This window comes from Quercus lobata, chromosome 2 (assembly GCF_001633185.2).
Source record: "Quercus lobata isolate SW786 chromosome 2, ValleyOak3.0 Primary Assembly, whole genome shotgun sequence".
In the NCBI taxonomy this organism is placed as follows: Eukaryota; Viridiplantae; Streptophyta; class Magnoliopsida; order Fagales; family Fagaceae; genus Quercus; species Quercus lobata.
The window spans coordinates 92,087,110-92,107,111 of NC_044905.1; the positions used below are offsets into that span (position 1 = coordinate 92,087,110).

General features: G+C 34.6%; 1 protein-coding gene across 1 annotated transcript; it reads left to right on the forward strand.

The window, feature by feature from the left end:
* Positions 1 to 3,439: 3,439 nt before the first annotated feature.
* Positions 3,440 to 17,968, forward strand: LOC115977207 (protein trichome birefringence-like 41). Its single transcript, XM_031098920.1, has 5 exons — positions 3,440 to 3,740; positions 4,905 to 5,076; positions 15,529 to 15,704; positions 15,843 to 16,001; positions 17,601 to 17,968. Exons 1-5 carry the CDS (start codon positions 3,484 to 3,486, stop codon positions 17,893 to 17,895), a joined length of 1,059 nt encoding a protein of 352 aa, XP_030954780.1. The 5' UTR covers positions 3,440 to 3,483; the 3' UTR covers positions 17,896 to 17,968.
* The last annotated feature ends 2,034 nt before the right edge of the window (positions 17,969 to 20,002 follow it).

The following is a 20,002-nucleotide window of genomic DNA, read 5'->3' on the forward strand; positions in this document are numbered from 1 at the left end:
GATGGCGTCGCCTTGCTTAGCTTCTGGTGGGTTTTTGGTTTTCACCATGTTGGTTGTGATCTGGTTGTGATATGGGTTTTTTGGGTTTCGTCGTGCTCTGTGGTGTTGGGTTGGCTGTGTTGGGTTGATTGTGCTGTGGGTTGACTGTGTTGGTGAAGCTTTAGCAATGGAGAGACAGAGATGAGAGATGAGAGATAAAGATGAGAGAGACAGAGATAAATATATATTTATATATATATTACAATATTGCTACAGTGCAATTCTACATATAGAATTGCGCTATAGCAGTATTGCAAAAAAATTTGCAATACTTGGGTTTAGAATTGCCTGATGCAGAGCACTTTGGAGCACTTTGGGACTTGAAATACCAAATTCTCCTTACATTTGACATTAGCATTCCCCAATACTGATGCTTTAAGGGACCTTAAGCCTGGGCCAAAGTGGCCAAGGCCTTGAGCTAGCCCTAATAAGAGATGAGAATCAGAGAGCCCATTATGTTGACATTTTTTAATTCCAATAAATAAAAACAACAAATCATTGTGATAATAATATAGAAAGACTTTTAATGCATCTGATTCCATATATAGTACGATTGGGTTAAGCACCAGAATTAACTAATGTCATAATTTTTAGATCAGATCCGTTCAATGAATCGTAAAATAAATGTTTGTGGTTTTTAAGATCAGATTAAGGTCAAACCGAAATCGAACCGTGATGACGTCATAATTAATTTAATATCTATTTAAATATATTAAATTAATGAAAATACAAAATTGGACTAAAATTGACCCTAAATAAATATAAAAATCTATATTTCAAATGCATTTCTTATATCATAACTTTCATAAGATAAATAATAAAAGTTCAATTCAAAGAAAACATAATAAATAAACAAATTTATAATTAAATGCATAACAATGTCAAAGTTGATTTACTGATTTAAAAAAACGTAGTTGATTTAGTTAAATCACTAACCAAACCATATAGTAAACCATTGTTACCAATTTTAAATCTAATATAAAATATTATTAAAATATTAAAGAGTGCAGTTGATGAAACTTAAAGTTACTGTGGTAGTAGTAGTGCTATGGTGGGACACTGGTTCTGTTACTACTGTAATGCATGAATAGAATATCAACAAAACTAAAAACTAATTGCATAATAAATATATTAATCTCATAAAAAAATGAATAAATATATCAATAGATATGTGGATTTGATGTTTGTGGTACACGATAGGCGAGACAGTCAAGGCATTTTGTGGTACTAAAGCTTTATCAAACAAAACAAAGAGGTATTAGCCAAAAAAAAAGGAAAACAAAACAAAACAGGGAGAGGAAGGGAGAAAGTTTCAGAGTCAGAGCCACTGCCGTAACTACAACTGATTAGGAGAGATCAGATCGCCGGTCTTGACTGGAAGTTGCAACGGACGACAAGACTGACGGTTTTCAAACTTAGGCGGTTCAACTGCGGTTCGCACAGTAAACTTTTTTTTTTTTTTTTTTTTTTTTTTTTTTTTTTTTTACGTAAAACAGATTCTGGTTTAAGAAATCAGTACGGTAAAAAAACTGAAAAATGAACTAGTTATATCAAACCGATGGTTCCAGTGATATCATAAATATTTATTTTATAATTTTATAATTATAAAAATAAAAATATAATAAGTTTATTATTAATAATATATAAGTAAAAATTTGCAGAAAAATTATGGGAGTTTTTACATCTTATAATTAGAAAATAAAAATAGCAAAATGTAAAAACATAACATTTAATGATATTTTTCATTTAAATTTAATTATTTTTCTTCAAAATCGACCAACACATATCTTTAATTGAAATCTTAAAAATAAAACGTTTATTATTTATTTATATGTATATTTATATTAATGAATTAATGTCAAAGAAAAATTAAGTAACTTTTAAGTTTATTCACTTAATTAATTAAAAATATTATTTTTATCTCATCATAATTATCCTAAGAAGAAAACAAAAACTAAATTCAGCAAATATCTAAAACTATATCATAATTATCAGATTTATTACATTATAATGTTCTCGAGAGAAGTAGTGGTACAATATACAGGGTGCCTAGTAAAACAAAAACTAAAAAGTAAAGTTTTATCAAGGAATGCTAATATGTGGCTCTCATGGATTGCAAATTACAAACTAAAAAACAAAGGTGTGACTCTCATTGTTTTGTTGTGTATACAGCTAGCAGACCAGCAGAGCACAGTGTAAAAGTAGAGGTTCAGTTGTTTTGTTTATTAATCTCTCTCTCCCTTGTTCTGAAGAAGCAGTTCATTTCAAGAAATTTTCAACCTCTCTTTTTCTTTGAAAATCTAAAGTCCCTCATTCTTTGGGTGTGAACATCTGTGTTTCCACACATGGTATGGAATCTTGATTGCTTCAAGAGGCCAATCTCTGATGCCATGCTCTGGATATGTTTCACTGATTTAGCAAAACCGGTTCAACTATCCTTGTTTCCGGTTTTTTCTTAATTTCCGGTTTTACTGAATAACCAAACCGGATTAGTGTTCAGTTTTGGTTGAACCGGACAGTCTGGTTCGATTTTTAAAATTATAGTTTTTAAAAATAAAAGTTTGTGTTAGCATTAAAAATTAAAATTATTTTACTATTTAATTTATTTATGTTACTATTTATAATTTTATTATATTTTTGGCATTATATATTATATTTATTGTATTATTTTAATTAACTTTTACTTTTATTTATTTATTACACTTTCATTAATAATTTTTTAATTTTAACAAAATAGGCGGTTTCTAACAACAATAAAAACCATTTTGATGAACTGTCTGGGCCGAATTTCAAAACTATAAATTCAATGATAGTGACTTGTAATAAATAAGGTGTGAGAAAAATATTACCCTTACATTAATTCTGTTAACGTTAGATTTAATAGAAATTAATAATTTAAAAAATGTGTAAACTTTTTTTTGGACATACACGAACAGTCTTTTTATTATTTTTATATATATATTCTCTATAGTTTTTAAAGTTAAAAGTCTACATTTGTGTTTGGGTTAGGATTAAAAATTAAAATTATTTTATTATTTAATTTTTTTTTTGTTATTATTTGTAGTTCTATTATATTTTTGGCACTATATATGTGGCTCATTATACTATTTCAATTGACTTTTATTTTTATTTATTATACTTTCATCAATAATTTTTTAATTTCAATTAAATATACTGTATTTAAATAAAAAAACCATTTTGATGAGCTGTCTGGGCCGAATTTCAAAACTATAAATTCAATGATAGTGACTTGTAATGAATAAGGTGAGAGAAAAAAATTACCCTAACATTAATAGTCAATTATTTTTAATTATTAGATTTAATAGAAATTAATAATTTAAAAAATGTGTAAACATTTTTGGCCATACATGAACAGTCTCTTTTATTATTTATATATATATTCCCTGTGTATCTCTCTCTTTGGATTGAGTAAGGTTTATAGAAATGGGTTCCGGGGTTTATTTGGCATCTTTTGCTCTTTTTCATGCTGTGTTTCTTCATCTTCCTCTTCATCACAAAGCTGAAGCTGCAAGTGAGTGCGATTTGTTCGCAGGAAGATGGGTAGTGGACAAATCATACCCACTTTACAATACAGCCGCATGTCCTTTCATTGAGAGGGAGTTCGGTTGCCAGAAGAATGGCCGTCCCGATCTCGACTATACCAAGTATAGATGGATGCCCCTTCACTGCGATCTTGTTAGGTAACCACACCAACCATTCTTTCCTATCTTTTTCATACCTCTAAAATGTCATTTCTTGGAATGAATCTTCGTTGAGTGACCACAATGCACATTGAGAAACAACTTCAGTACCTTGCTTGAATAATAAATTTTGATCATTTCATAAATTTCATCCTTCTTTCTTTTTCTTTTCTTTTTTTTAAGAAATAAACATATAAAACCATTTATTTTATAGTTGGAATGGCTTTTTTTTTTTTTTTTTTGGTTGGTAGAAGTTGGAACGACTTTTGTGAATGTAAAGTAAAACCCAAAAGTTATATTGTGACTATCTGTAATTGCATTTGTTATTTAAATATCGTTTATTGGTTACATAACTTTTATAAACACTCTAGACACCCTTAATTTGTCTCTATGTTTCAAGTGCAATGGCCTTTCGCATTTATTTATTTATTTTAAATTCTCTCAAACTCAAAGCTATTAAAAAAGAAAAACTAAAATATAGAATAAATCTCGTTCTCCCACTCCATGGGCTAAGTTATATAATATATTATAATATTTCATGACTATCATGTGAACATAGATCACATGTGAATATAAAAGTCCGTCGCATGTGGCAACCAATTAGGTTGGGATTCGCATTAGCTTAAAAATTCAATTTTTTTACTGTTTAGTTTATTTTTGTTATTATTTATGAGTTTTATTATACTTTTTGATATTATTTATGAATTATAATGTTTTATTTCAATTATTTTTTAATTTTATTTACAGTATTTATAACAATTTTTTTTTAAATTTTAACTAAATAAATTGCTTCTAAATAGTATCCTCAGTCACATGATTTGCTGAAAAATGTTTGACGGCACAACCAAGCTCTAATTGGCTGTCGTGTCACTTTTTCACAAATCTTTAATTATTAGATTTAGAGGTGGGAAAAAGCTGGGCATTGTTTTGGTTTTTGGCACTGTGGTTATCTTTCTCATAATGACACACATTCTCTTTTAGCATGTGGGAAGCAAAGCTGTTCTTCACTCTAGTATTTTTTTTAAGAGAGTAGTGTATTTATGTTTTTTATTATACCAAAACTAAGTGGGAGAATGTATCATGTATGCTATATTATATTATATGCATTAATTGTCTTCCCAAAATTAGCATATAAAAAAATTATGAAAACTCTACTTTTGTTAGATTTAATGGCCAAGACTTTTTGGAAAGATTCCGAGGGAAAAGCATCATGTTTGTGGGAGACTCGCTAAGCAGAAACCAGTGGCAGTCATTGACATGCATGCTTGTCTCTGACGTTCCCAATGCTAAATACAATTTAACAAGAGAAGGAGATGTTTCCATATTTGCATTTACGGTATGAATATCAATTACTATTTTTTTTTTTTTTTTGCTGTTTTTATTTATTTGTTATCACTAGCTGTGGCCATTTTTGGTCTAATCTAAATACTTAAAATTAAAACCAACACCAAATAATCTTAACCTTGCTTTTTGCTTATGTTTGACCTTTGAAAATTAGATTCTTCTATAACGTTCTTAATTCATCTTTATAAAACAATTTAGTACAAATTTTGGAGTTATTATCGTACTAGTAAGTAGAAAAGGGTAAGGGTAGATTTGTAGAACTAGAATATTATTTTAATTTGATATACTAATTCTCTTCTAAGAATAATATATAAAATTTATGGCTAAAATGCAAATTGCACCTTCTAAGTTTGGCTAAAATTCGTTTTAGTTCTCTAATTATATTTTTGTTTAATTGAATCTTCTAAGTTTCAAATTTATTCAATTCAAGTTTTAAAAAAAAATAAAAAATAACTCTCACGTGAAAAATCTATAAAACATTTTTATTAATTTTATAAATTTTTTCATGTGAGAAAAACAATTTTTTAGTAGCAAAATTTTAACGAAATTGGACAAAATACCTTAATTGAATAAATTTGAAATTTAGAGGACTCAATTGAATGAAAGTAAAGTTAAATGACTAAGATTAATTTTAGTCAAATTTAAATGGTGCAATTTGCATTTTAGCAAAAAATTAATATTCAATGCTCCTGAGCATAATAGTATAGTTATTTACTTAAACTTCTCTCTTACATGGTAGTGAGTCCCACTAATTAAAAATGGAAGAGCATGCATTTATTGTCCTTTCTTAGCATTAATTAGCCCAATAAATGTGTTTAATTAATGAGATCCACAGATTATGTGAGAAGGGAGCAAACATTTATTCTATTCCCTCGATAATTAATTACACTACTTTTATGAGTAATTAATTATTCAATAAAGAGATAATTTTTATAAACATTGATGGTTTGGAAAATGAACTTCATCTATTTATATAATAAAATTATGAGAGAATATATAATTACTATTTATCAAAACTTTTAAACCTAATAGGCAATAGCTTAAGGTTAATGAAGGAATGTTTCGTAAAAAAAAAATGAAGAAATGAAAATTCTTAATCCAATACTTTATGTAGGGTCACGATTCGTGGCGGACCGTAACAGTGTCGGGTTCGCACGTAAAACGGCCCTAACAATATCATTTGTAGAGCGTGGGTTTGAAAGGCTAGGCCTTGATCGAGAGGCGATGGGTTTTTCATGGCGTTCATACAAGGTTAAACGATCGTCACCCCTAGAGTACTTCTCCTGGAGGTGGGCTGGGAGGCTCTCGTTTTTGGCCATTTTTTCCCAGCCCCTTCCCAAAGTTACTTAGTTTTCCTTTTATACTCTCCTGTGTTCATTATCCTTCATCCACGTGTAGGGTCAATCTTTACATGGCTGATACTTATCCCATCAGTCCATCCCCCAAAGTCGTTGAGGGTGGTTGTAAGAGCCAAAGAATGCAGCCCTGTCGGGTTCAGAACATTAAATGACAATAACAGCAGCTTTTCCTGGATATTTTAGATCTTTCTTCCATGTTCCAGTCCTATACCGTTTTTACCCTTCCCTCTGGGGGTACTGTGGGTCTGCCGAGGACTGAACTACCCTCGGCGGTACCCAAAGGCTATTTCGTTGAACTTGGGCCATAATCCTCCTCGGCTTGGGCCTTTGGACTCTCCCTGGGTAGATGGGCCTGACCCATAAATCATTTGTGCCCCACATTAGCCCCTCAAAACCCGGCTGTCCAACCTCTGGGCTGGACAGGGGGGTTTTGGTGACGCCAAACTTCTTCCTACGGCCCAATCCGTTCGGCCTATTAAACATGCTAGCGGCTCCTCATATGCCCAAGAGGTGCACCGGTCTACGAGACAGTTCTTAATTTCGCGCTTGATGCGTTCTTATCGCTTGGGGTATCCAAAACGCGCTTTGAATGATCACTATTTACGAGACTACTTTAATTCGACGGTTTATTTTGATGGGATGGAGAAACGGAACCGGCATGTTTGTGTTGACAGATCCCTTTGGAGATCTGAACCTATTAAATGCCTCCCGCTCCCCCCTCTATATAAGAAGGAAGAGAGGAGGTTATTGTTTTTATCAAGAATCCCTTTTCATCTCCCTGAGACTCTGAAATACTTAGCCTCCCTTAGGATTCGGTTTACCCACTGGTTTATACACTTAATCGTAAAACACTTTACCGTAACAACAAGAGATGCAAAAGCCCCACCCCTCCCAAAAATGCCACGTTCTGATAAAGCTCATCATGGCTCGATCGGGACAAGGATGACGAAGACTCAAAATCAACCTCATCCTTCTTTCAGTCAAAATTCGAAGCAGGGACTCGTCACGTCAAACTTTCGACGTGACTGAGTCGAGAACACCCAAGATCATTACCATCCGGCTCCTCACGAGCGTATCTAATATGACACCGGCGTGTTAGGAGTCAGGGCTGAGGCAGGGGCTAAGTGCTTCTGTTTTTCCCTCTTTTGCTCCCTGGTGCCCTCCCCCGCCCTCTCCTTATAGTCTTCCCAGCACCAGTTCCGACCTGGTGCTTTCTCTTCTCCCTCTTTTACTCATTTTTTTTCTTTTCATTTCTTCTCTCCTCTTCTCCTCCTTCTTTACTCATGTCTTCCATCTTTTTTATTCATCCCCTCCATCTTCGTCATTGATTTCTTTCTTACTATTTCCTTCTTCTTCATTCATTTTCTTTTTTAAAGTGAGTCCCTCTCTTAGTATGAGCAGCAATGAGGCGGAGATTGGAGAAATTTTGAAGACGAGTTTAAAAGACGCTTGACAGTTTACTTTTCTGTACTACAGATGTAATGGTTGTTTAGGCAGTTCACATTTTGTATAGACTCGTTTGAGCCCCTTTTTGTATGTTGTAGCAATTTTTCATATTAATAAAGATTGTTGTCTACCTTATTTCGCATATTATGTCTTTACGTTTTCATAAATTTGCAAGCACTGCTCGGCACAATGATATAGCATCTAAATCAATGGCGACTAAAACCAAAATACTTGATAATAAATAGATATCGCCATAACTTTGATAGAAGTGCTTAGCACAATAAGGCCGACCCGTAAAAAATAGTACTTACCCGGAACTAGCCGAGGAGAGAACCGAAGGCTTGATGCTGTGTGAGAAATAACCATCCGAGGACATATCATCTGCCAAATGAATAACCCTCGTATACGACTGAATGCTGGGGCGTTCCACCACCTTCCTTACACCCTTATTGGCCTTAACCTTCTATGGTGTTTAAGCCATGGACGAAGTGACTTGACGTTTTTATCAAGTAGCCCATCTTACTAAATTCAAACCTAGTTTTCCATCATCCACGTAGTTGGTTTCCCCAGAGGCTTGAGTTCGTGGACCATACAATACCTTGGTTCTGTCCAAAACCTAGTTTTCCATCATCCAGGTGGTTGGTTTCCCCAGAGGCTTGAGTCCGAGGACTATGCAATGCCTTGGTTCTGTCGTGTTTGGTTTCTCCATTGGCTTGGGTCCGAGGACCATACACGGCCTTGGTACTGTCCGACACTTGTAACTTTTATTTTTTGTACTTGGTTCCCCCATAGGCTTGAGTCCGAGGACCATGCAATGCCTTGGTTCTGTCCCTGGGCCCCTGTGCTGAATCGGGCTTGGGCCGCGAATCTATTGGGCCCACAAATTAGGGGGTATTTTCGTAATTTTAGGTCACGCGGTATTTTTCGGGCGTCCCGGTGTTCGAGGTGCGCCTTCTCGAGACTCCTTTATCTTCAGGGCTACAGACGACATTGGAAATCGTGCCAGAGACGTTTTGTCTGTAGCGTTCCTTGAGACGCTGCGTGAATTAAATGCCACCACCTTATCTTTTAACATAAATAGGAGAGAAAGTTGCTCTATCCACACACAAATCCTTCAGATTCCTCCCTTAGTTCATCATGCTTGAGGCAGGGCTTGGGAAAAAGGAGCTCCCTCCGCCACAAATGCGTCATGTCCCCCCGAGACTTAGAGTAGGGAGGTACGGGCCAAGGAGGTGCAAGTTCAAGGGAGCATTCCCTTTCTTCATAGGGGAGAGGGTCTTTTTCCCTCTTTTAGTCAAAATCCGAAGCAGGTTCTGGTCATGCCAGTTTTTCGGTATGTCCAAAGAAGGAATTTCCACCATCAGCACTGTCTGCCTTGTAGCAGGCAAATTTTTGTGGGGGCTTCCCAACCTCAAGCTCCTAGCACCTTTTCTGTAGATGGTGTTAGCCTGAGGTCAGGTTCTTTGGCTGCCTGAGTTATGGGCATGCAGAAGTGTCGATGAATAGTTTCCTTAGATAATAACTTGGCGCAGTAGCCAATCTCTCCTCTGAGCTGTCCCCACGACCTTATCTCCACTCGCTTGTATTTTCCTTTACTTATGTAGTCAGCTTTAGTGTAAGCTTGTTTCAGCTTTTCATTGTACACTGTACTGTTCCTTTGTCTTAATAAAATATGTGTCTATTTCTCCATACATATCTTTCTTCTCCGTAACAACTACTTTACGCATGAATATTAAATGCAAGCTTGCCCTTAAGGATATTCCAAGCAGAAAAAATGATTTAACACAGGTTCCTACTAATTTAAACTCACAAATATTATCAAGTATAACAATGGTAACTTTCAATAAATTAAATTCTTGGAACTAACCAGGATAAGCGCTGAGTACTACGCGATGCATGCTAGACCAATGTCCGAGAACGATAATCTCTAAATAATTCGTCTGAAAGGGTAGCCAAGTAGCGAGGGACTTTGGTTGCGCTTTTGGATAATTTGTTGCGCCGTATCGCATCAACCCCTTTGATATTGGGGGATCAGAGGGTAGACCGGGGAACCCACGCAATCAAGGTATTAACCCATCTGTTAATGCGGAGCTCTCTTCAGATGAATTTTGAGGTTTATGTGCCATAGTTTTTTTTTTTTTTAAATAGTGGGTTCCCCATCCAGGTAGTTGGTTTCCCCTGAGGCTTGGGTCCGAGGACCATGCAATGCCTTGGTTCTGTCCAAAACCTAGTTTTCATTACATCCAGGTAGTTGGTTTCCCCTGAAACTTGGGTCCGAGGACCATGCAATGCCTTGGTTCTGTCCAAAACCTAGTTTTCATTACATCCAGGTGGTTGGTTTCCCCAGAGGCTTGAGTCCGAGGACTATGCAATGCCTTGGTTCTGTCCAAAACCTAGTTTTCCATCATCCAGGTGGTTGGTTTCCCCAGAGGCTTGAGTCCGAGGACTATGCAATGCCTTGGTTCTATCCAAAACCTAGTTTTCCATCATCCAAGTAGTTGGTTTCCCCAGAGGACCATACAATGCCTTGGTTCTGTCCAAAACCTAGTTTTCCATCATCCAAGTAGTTGGTTTCCCCAGAGGCTTGAGTCCGAGGACCATACAATGCCTTGGTTCTGTCCAAAACCTAGTTTTCCATCATCCAGGTGGTTGGTTTCCCCAGAGGCTTGAGTCCGTGGACCATACAATGCCTTGGTTCTGTCCAAAACCTAGTTTTCCATCATCCAGGTGGTTGGTTTCCCCAGAGGCTTGAGTCCGTGGACCATACAATGCCTTGGTTCTGTCCAAAACCTAGTTTTCCATCATCCAGAGAGGCTTGAGTCCTGCAATGCCCTGGTTCTGTCCAAAACCTGGTAGTTGGTTTCCATTGAGTCACCAATGCCTTGGTTCTGTCCAAAACCTAGTTTTCCATCATCCAGTAGTTGGTTTCCCCAGAGGCTTGAGTCCGTGGACCATACAATGCCTTGGTTCTGTCCAAAACCTAGTTTTCCATCATCCAGGTGGTTGGTTTCCCCAGAGGCTTGAGTCCGTGGACCATGCAATGCCTTGGTTCTGTCCAAAACCTAGTTTTCCATCATCCAAGTAGTTGGTTTCCCCAGAGGCTTGAGTCCGTGGACCATACAATGCCTTGGTTCTGTCCAAAACCTAGTTTTCCATCATCCAAGTAGTTGGTTTCCCCAGAGGCTTGAGTCCGTGGACCATACAATGCCTTGGTTCTGTCCAAAACCTAGTTTTCTCTTTGCACGGGGCCTTGGTTGGCCTTTAGCTTTAGGAGAGTTAGCTACTCAGCCAAGCCCCTTGAGTTTATCTATACGGTTAACGTTACCAAGCGCCTAGTTTGTTCTTTACGAGGAGCTTTAGCTTTTAGGGGAATTAGCTCCTCAGCCAAGCCCCTCGTCAAGAAACGTAGCCCCTAGTGAGATTTTATACCTGAACTCTATAACCAACGGTTAGAAATAACAGAGGAACTGTTTCAACCTACCACCTGCGCCAACACGCAAGCCTTTCCCACAGACGGCGCCAATTGTAGGGTCACGATTCGTGGCGGACCGTAACAGTGTCGGGTTCGCACGTAAAACGGCCCTAACAATATCATTTGTAGAGCGTGGGTTTGAAAGGCTAGGCCTTGATCGATAGGCGATGGGTTTTTCATGGCGTTCATACAAGGTTAAACGATCGTCACCCCTAGAGTACTTCTCCTGGAGGTGGGCTGGGAGGCTCTCGTTTTTGGCCATTTTTTCCCAGCCCCTTCCCAAAGTTACTTAGTTTTCCTTTTATACTCGCCTGTGTTCATTATCCTTCATCCACGTGTAGGGTCAATCTTTACATGGCTGATACTTATCCCATCAGTCCATCCCCCAAAGTCGTTGGGGGTGGTTGTAAGAGCCAAAGAATGCGGCCCTGTCGGGTTCAGAACATTAAATGACAATAACAGCAGCTTTTCCTGGATATTTTAGATCTTTCTTCCATGTTCCAGTCCTATACCGTTTTTACCCTTCCCTTTGGGGGTACTGTGGGTCTGCCGAGGACTGAACTACCCTCGGCGGTACCCAAAGGCTATTTCGTTGAACTTGGGCCATAATCCTCCTCGGCTTGGGCCTTTGGACTCTCCCTGGGTAGATGGGCCTGGCCCATAAATCATTTGCGCCCCACACTTTATATATAAAATGCTTACAAAGGGGACTTTGGGTTCTTCAAACTTGATTAATTATGTGTTAAATTTCATATTTGAGTTTTATTTATTTATTTATTTATATATATATATATACACACACACTAGGGATTTGAGTTCTAATGTAGGTCTCTTTTTTTATAAACCATATTAGAAAAGATAGAACATAACTTGAATACAATATTATAAAAGATAAAACATCACTTTGATACAATATTAGAAAAGATAGGACATAGTTTGATACAATATTAGAAAATATAGAATATAACTTTAATAATATATTAGAAAAGATAAAACATAACTTTGATACTGCATTAGAAAAGATAAAACATAGCTATGATACTATATTAAAAAAGATCAAACATAACTTTGATACTAATTAAAAAAATTTAGAATGCAACTTTGGTACTATATAAGAAAATAGAAATAGCTCTGATACCCATATCAGAAAAGATAAAACATAACTCCCATACCATATTAGAATATTAGAAAAGGTAAAAAAATAACTTTAATATCATGTTAGAAAAGATAAGGCGAAAATGTACTTTTGGTCCCTACATTTTGGGCCTTGTTACAATTTGGTCCCTAAATTGATTTAGGTCCTAGGTCAGTCCCTGATTTTCAAAAATCGTTTTAAAATAGTCCCTACCGTCAACCTAGTTACGGAAAAAGCTGAGGTGGCAAACAGCGTGTTCTACTTGTTGACATGGCGCTGACGTAGATATTAAAATATTATTAAAAAACTTATTTGGCATTTTTGAAATGCCACGTCGGATTTAAATTAATAAAAAATTAAAACAAAATCCAGGTAAGAAATTTTAAAATAAATAAATAAATAAACATTAATTTAATAAATACATTAAAACAAAATAAATTAATTGAATGTCTTTTTTTTTTAAATTCCTTTCAGTATTTTTTCTAAAGGTCTTGTTCTTTGTTCTTCCCCGTAATCAATCTCCAGAGCAAAGAACCAAATCCCAAACCCAGATCTCAACCAAACCCTAAATCCATATCTCCAGCACAACACAGCACACTCGCCACCCAAATCGACTCACCACCCTAACCAACTCCACTGCCTCCATTGAGAGAGCTATTTTTGGATTCTTCAAGAAACCCAAAAACTCAGTGGCTCCAAACCTAAAAGCTTGACTGCTTTAAGAAATCCAGAAACTCAAAAACTCCCAAAAACCCAAAAACTCAGTTTCTCCAGGATTCGAATTCTCTAGGAAAGCCAAAAACTCGGTTTAAATTAAAAAAAAAAAAAAAGAAGCTTTTTCAGTTTAAATCTAGGTTTCCTTTGGATCTGTGATTGACCAAAGTTCCAGCGGTGTTGGCGTTTTGTTTGGGTCATCTTGCTTCAACGGAATCATCAATCGATTGGGTAGTGGTGGTGGCATGGCCATGGGTCTTCGTAGCATATGGGTTGCGGGTTGTGGGTTAGGTGTGTTATGGGTTTTGTAGCTGAGGTTTCTGCTAGGTTGTGGCGTGTTGGTGGCCCGATGGTTGTGGCGTGATGGTGGGTCATGGTAGCATGGAGGCTGTAAGCTATGGGTTTTGATCTAGATCGGCGGTTGTGGCAGAGAATTTGGGTGGAGGTGGTTTGCTTCGATGTGTTTGTGTGGGTAGGGATGAGTTTATTGTTTTCTCCGATGGGTTTGTGTAGGTAAGAATGGGTTTGTTATTTTGGATTTGTGGTGGGTGATTTGGATTTGTGGCAGATTCCAGTGGATTTATGGCTGTTACTTTTCCCAATTATCCCAAAAATTAGATTTAAGATTATAAAAAAAAAATTAGATTTAATTTTTTTTGGATAGGAACTCAATTTTTTAAACTAAAAAAGCTTTTTTTTCTTCTTTTTAATTTAATTAAATTAATGTTTATTTATTTATTTATTTTAAAATTTATGACTTGAATTTTTGTTTTAATTTTTTATTAATTTAAATCTGACGTGGTATGTCAAAAATGCCAAATAAGTTTTTTTAATATTATTTTAATATCCACGTCAGTGCCATGTCAGCAAGTAGGACACACCGTTTGCCACCTTAGCTTTTTCCGTAACTAGGTTGACAGTAGGGACTATTTTAAAAACGATTTTTGAAAATCAGAGACTGACCTAGGACCTAAATCAATTTAGGGACCAAATTGTAACAAGGCCCAAAATGTAGGGACCAAAAGTGTATTTTCGCCAAAAGATAAAACATGGGTTTGATATCATATTAAAAAAGATAAAACATAATTCTAATACTATATTATAAAAGAAAGAACATCACTTTGGTACCATATTAGAAAGAATAGAACATAGCTATGATACCATATTAAAAAGGATAAAACATCCTTCTCAAAAAAGAAAAAAAAAAACGAAAAAAAAAATATAAAACATAACTTTGATACCATATTAGAAAATAAATCATGACTTTAGTCAAAAAAAAAAAAAAATCATGACTCTAATACTATATTAGAAAAGATAAAACATAATTCTAATACCATATTACAAAAGGTAGAAAATAACTTCATTACCATATTGGAAAATATAAAACATAACTTTGATAACATATTAGTATTTAGAACATGGCCTTGATACCATGTTAAAGTTATTGAGATATTAAGAGAGATAATAGAGAAAAAACAAAAGTAAGAATTTAATGTGGTCTGGTGTAATGGCCTACTCTCGCAGGAAAAAAAAAAAAAAAAAAAGAAAAACCCATAATGATTACATCTTTTCTATTAAAATGTGTTGCATTGAATCCAACGTATAGTTTATTTAGTAGAAAATCCTGGGCTATAAATTAACCCTATAATTAGTTTTCTAACTCGGCAGGACATGAGTCTATAATAAATTTGAACCTCTTACACCATAATATCACTAACTATGTTTTCGTTTGGCAAAGATTATTTTTGCCAACTTATTTTACTATTCAGTTTATTTTTGCTACTATTCATGGGTTCCACTGCGCTTTTTGGTACTATTTATGAGTTTTACTGTACTATATCAACTAACTTTTACTTTTATCTACAGTACTTTCAGCAAAAAGTTTTCAATTTCAGCAAAATAAGTGGATTCCAAACGAACCCTATATGTATTAATAGATTAGCGATTATGTTAGTGCATGTTTGGTAAGAGTACTTAAATATAGTTTTTTGTTTTGCAATTCATAAAATGATGGGTCTTATACTTGAATCTATTGTTTGGTTGATATTCTCTAAATACTCTCAATTTTATGATAATTATTTTTATATTCTTTGGCTGATGTGTAGGAGGTGGGGGGCCAATCTTTACTCTTATGGGGGCTGGGTTTTAAATAAATTGTAGTGGGCTATACTTTTACAACCTGTTAGAAGGTTTTTAAGGGGGGCCAATGAATATAAAGTGAAATACTAAAGCTGAGATAGTTAATTTTTATCCTTTCTCAAATGGTTCGGTAATTCAAAAAATGTTTGGCACCGCTAAAGATCACTTTAAATATTACAGGATTATGGAGTGAAAGTAATGCTTGATCGGAATGTGTATTTGGTTGACATTGTCCGAGAACGAATTGGTAGGGTCTTGAAACTTGACTCAATTGTGGGAGGCAAGTTATGGAAAGGAATCGACATGCTCGTCTTCAATACATGGCATTGGTGGAACCGTAGGGGACCATCCCAACCGTACGGTTTCATACTATTACCATACCTTTTCTTATTTTCTCTTCTCTTCTCTTCTATTTAAGTTTAAAAATAGAAAATGTTTTAAACTAAATTATTATTATCAGGTTTAAAAGATAACCAATTGTTTTGATTTGTTAGATGGGATTACATCCAAATTGGAACACAGATTACGAAGGACATGGATCGTTTGCTTGCTTTTGAGATAGCACTTAAAACATGGGCCGGATGGGTGGATTCAAACATTGATCCTACCAAGACTAAGCTTTTTTTCCAAGGAATTTCCCCATCTCATTACAAGTAATCTCTTTTTTTCTATATTTTCTTTTTGAAAGAACATACAAGTAAACTCTTAATTAATCTTAATGTTTACTTTCATCATCAAAACCACATAGTTTCGTTCTCTTTTCATTTTTAATAATACAAAGTTAGAGAAATTATATTTTATCCTTAAACCTACACTCACTTTTTCACTTACCCCTTAAAGTATGAAAATCAAGGCAGCGCTACACTATATTCAGGAGACTCAAATAAATCCCCCGAGTTCAAAAAAAAAAAAAATATATATATATATATATATAAAATATATATTTTTTTAGTTTAATACTTCAATTTTTTCTTTAAAATATTTTTGCACACCTTGACTTAAATTTTGCACACCCTTATTACAAGTATTTCCAACTCTAAAAATAAAGTGTAAGTGTTTGTGAATTGTAAGTTACTCTTTTTTATAAATTTATATTATATGGATGAGTGTTTAATATTAATTGTGTGCATTACTTTTTGTTATAATGTTATCTGTGTAAATTATGACGTGTGTGGGTGTTTGTGTGTATAATATAAATATAATATAAATTTATATAATTTAATAATTAAGAAATAGAGATGGTTTATTACATGTTATCATGTTATAATAACTTTTTGTTATAAAGTTAGTAAAATTCAAGGAAAAAAAAATTGTAAAGTTGGTAATTATCCAAGCATTTGATTGGTTAAGTAGATATGTAATATATAATTTTATGTATAAATGAGTGTGGTTGTGTGTACCAATAATTAATAAAAAGACAATGAGTTTAGTTTAGTCATTTAATTTAAAATATTTTTATAAAAATAATAACAAATAGATAATAAAAACAACATAAAAATAAAAATGTTAGATAAACTTAACGAAATAAAATGGTCATAGGCACACAGCTACCCACATTGGCAATAGATACTTATAATGAACTATCATATAACAATTCAAAATTTGAAAACTTGTAGAAGGAAATTGTAAAACTTTATGTATTAATTTTTTTCTTTTTTTTTTTGGTCAGAACTTGATATATTCAAATTATTTTTTTATTAAAATTTTTTAATGACCACCCTAAACATAATTCCTAGAGTTGTCACTGATGAAAATGCACATTTACCCCTTAAACTATACCTTCTTTTACACTTGTCACCCTAAACTATGAGAATGCTTATTTACTTCCCTAAATTATTACTCATGGAATGTGGTACAAATTGTTACACAAGTACTAGTTTAGGGGGTAAATGTGCCCCTTCACAGTTTAGAGAAACAAATGTTACGTTGGTAATGACATAGGGGATAAGTGTGCACATTCTTATAGTTTTAGGAGGTAAGTGTAAAAGGGGTATAATTTAGGAGGTAAAGTGTAATTTTGCATAATATATATTTTTAAATATTAGGACAAAAGCTGATAATATCATAATAGTGACCATCAACATGAAGTGCAATGTCTATCACACATACACAACATTACATTTTTAGTTTTTGAACTAAAATCATGACTTGAAGTTATGATTTTAGTTTTAAAAATAAATTGTGTTTACAGTGTGTGAATTAGCAATTACCCCAACATGAATTCTGACCGCATTTTCATATTTCAACTGTAGTGGGAGCTTATGGAATGAACCAAGTGCAAAGAGCTGTATCGGGCAAAAGCAACCAGTGTTTGGCTCAACATATCCCGGAGGTTTGCCGCCAGCTGTTGCGGTGCTCAAGAGTGCATTGAGCAAGATTACAAAACCCGTCACATTGCTTGATATAACAACTCTCTCTCTGCTACGTAAAGATGGACATCCTTCCATCTATGGACTGGGGGGCCCAACCACAATGGACTGCAGCCATTGGTGTCTTGCTGGTGTTCCTGATACTTGGAACCAGATTCTTTACAATCTTATTCTTTGAAATCGATTCATGGAGATTAGCACTGAAAATTCAATACATTTTTTCGCAATAATAAGATCTTCGTTGCAAGCTAGTGAAATGAGTTGAATGTGACTTAATTAATATAATTGAGAGCATATTAATCTGTTGTGGACATATTCACTAGTCGGTCTTGGTACACCTTTTTTTTTTTTTTTTTTTTTTGGCTTGTGTCCCAAATTGAAGTAAGGTAGTATGTAGGGTTTTAATTAATCCATGATAGGTGGATGTTGATACGTAAAAATATTTGGAAAGAATGAAAGGAATAGCTAAATGTTGTTTCGAGGGAACTACTTTGGTATGTAATAATAATATAAGGGATAAGGGATGAAATTTGAATTTGATTGAGAAAATCCCAACCTCTGGAGTTCCATTGGGATAAAATTTTATGATCTTTTATTGATAATTCTCCCAAATTTGAATTTAATCATAGTTAGTGTAAGTAGTGTATTTAAGCTGTAACATGTGCTTGTTACAGCTCAAGAAGAATTGCATATTTAGGATTCTTGACACTTCCTCAACACATGATCAATTGATTGAGATCTCGAGACATGCCACTAATGTTGTTAATTGAGAATCGTGCTGATAGAATTCTGATGCCGCCCAATTAGCCGTCAATGGGATGTAGAACACACAACAAATATTTTCCTTGAACAGAGAGACCTCCATAATGAACCAAGCATTAGACTAGTTCATCTACTTCTGCTTCTTGGAACTGTCTTGGCAAGCGAAGGGACTTTAGCCCTCCAATGCTCTGAACCAATTTATTTAAAGTTCTAACCACCTGTAGTTCCAAATGCACTAAATAATTGTGCTCTACTCTATTCCTAAGCAGCCAAATCTGATCTAAGATCAAAGCTCCAAATTAAAGGAACTAAGCTTTCTATTCCTAATCAAGATTAAACAGATGCGGGTGGTCTAGAAGAGTCTCAGCAAGCTGAGAAGTAGATTGTAAATTAAGTATTCTATTCTCAGACTCCATTGGCTACCATACCAGATCGCTTTTGCTACTTGACACCAAGTAAACAAATGCAAGGATGACTCAAATTCATAATTGCATAATGAGCACTTTAGATCCGTATTTTGTGAAAATCTACTTACCTGATCCCTAATTGGGAGAAGGTTGGTTGCTATTCTCCTTAAATTCCTAAGTAACTTGTAAGTATGACATTCAATTTAAGTATATATAATATTATATATGTTGAAAATATACTTTATACATATTTGAGACTGGATTGCATACATTTGTAAATAAGTTCATAAATCATTATTTGTAATTTATTAATAACATAAATAATCCAATTCGTAGTAAGATATTGGTGAATCTATGTTTTATAATGTTCTTACACATTTAATATTTATTTCGGTTAGGCTTGTGTATGGTGGTACTTACTAGTTGCTACAATTTTTTAAGTCTTTCTCTGTATTTTATTGCTCTTCTGCACTTTCTTCGTCTCCATCAAGATTACTCATGAGAATTAGAGATATAATTGGATATGACGGGCATCAAATTCAGAGAAGATGAGAATCAAATACAGAGAGATAGAGAGCCTGTTATGCGACAATTGTTAGTTACTATTTGTTTTTAAACCCCTTAAAACCACAATCAAATTAGCCAAGTGATTACTTAGTCAAATTATCAAATCAAGGTTAACACACATATATCATATTATTGTAAAGTGTGGAAAATAAAGAACACAACAATATGATAACCTAGGAAAACCAAACCGATAATAAACCTGGGAAGGATTTAACCTAGCTATCCTTAAGGTAAAATTGAATCCACTATGAAAGAATTGAAGTTTACACAATAGCGACTTAGACCACTAACATCCTATTGCTACCTCGAGCAGAAAACTTACTACCACGACCCCATGATAGCTCCGAGTCCACAGACTATTTCTTTCTTGGATTCCAAGCAAGTACAAGCACTCCCGCTTGTGTATCTTTAAGCTCTTGAATCTGCAATTGAATTGATGACCAAGTTCTTGACATAATCTTGAATCTTGGAAACTCTAAATATGTGTAAAGGCAACAACCTCTTAATCTCACAGAAGATTTACACTCACAGCATAAAGAGCAACCTCAA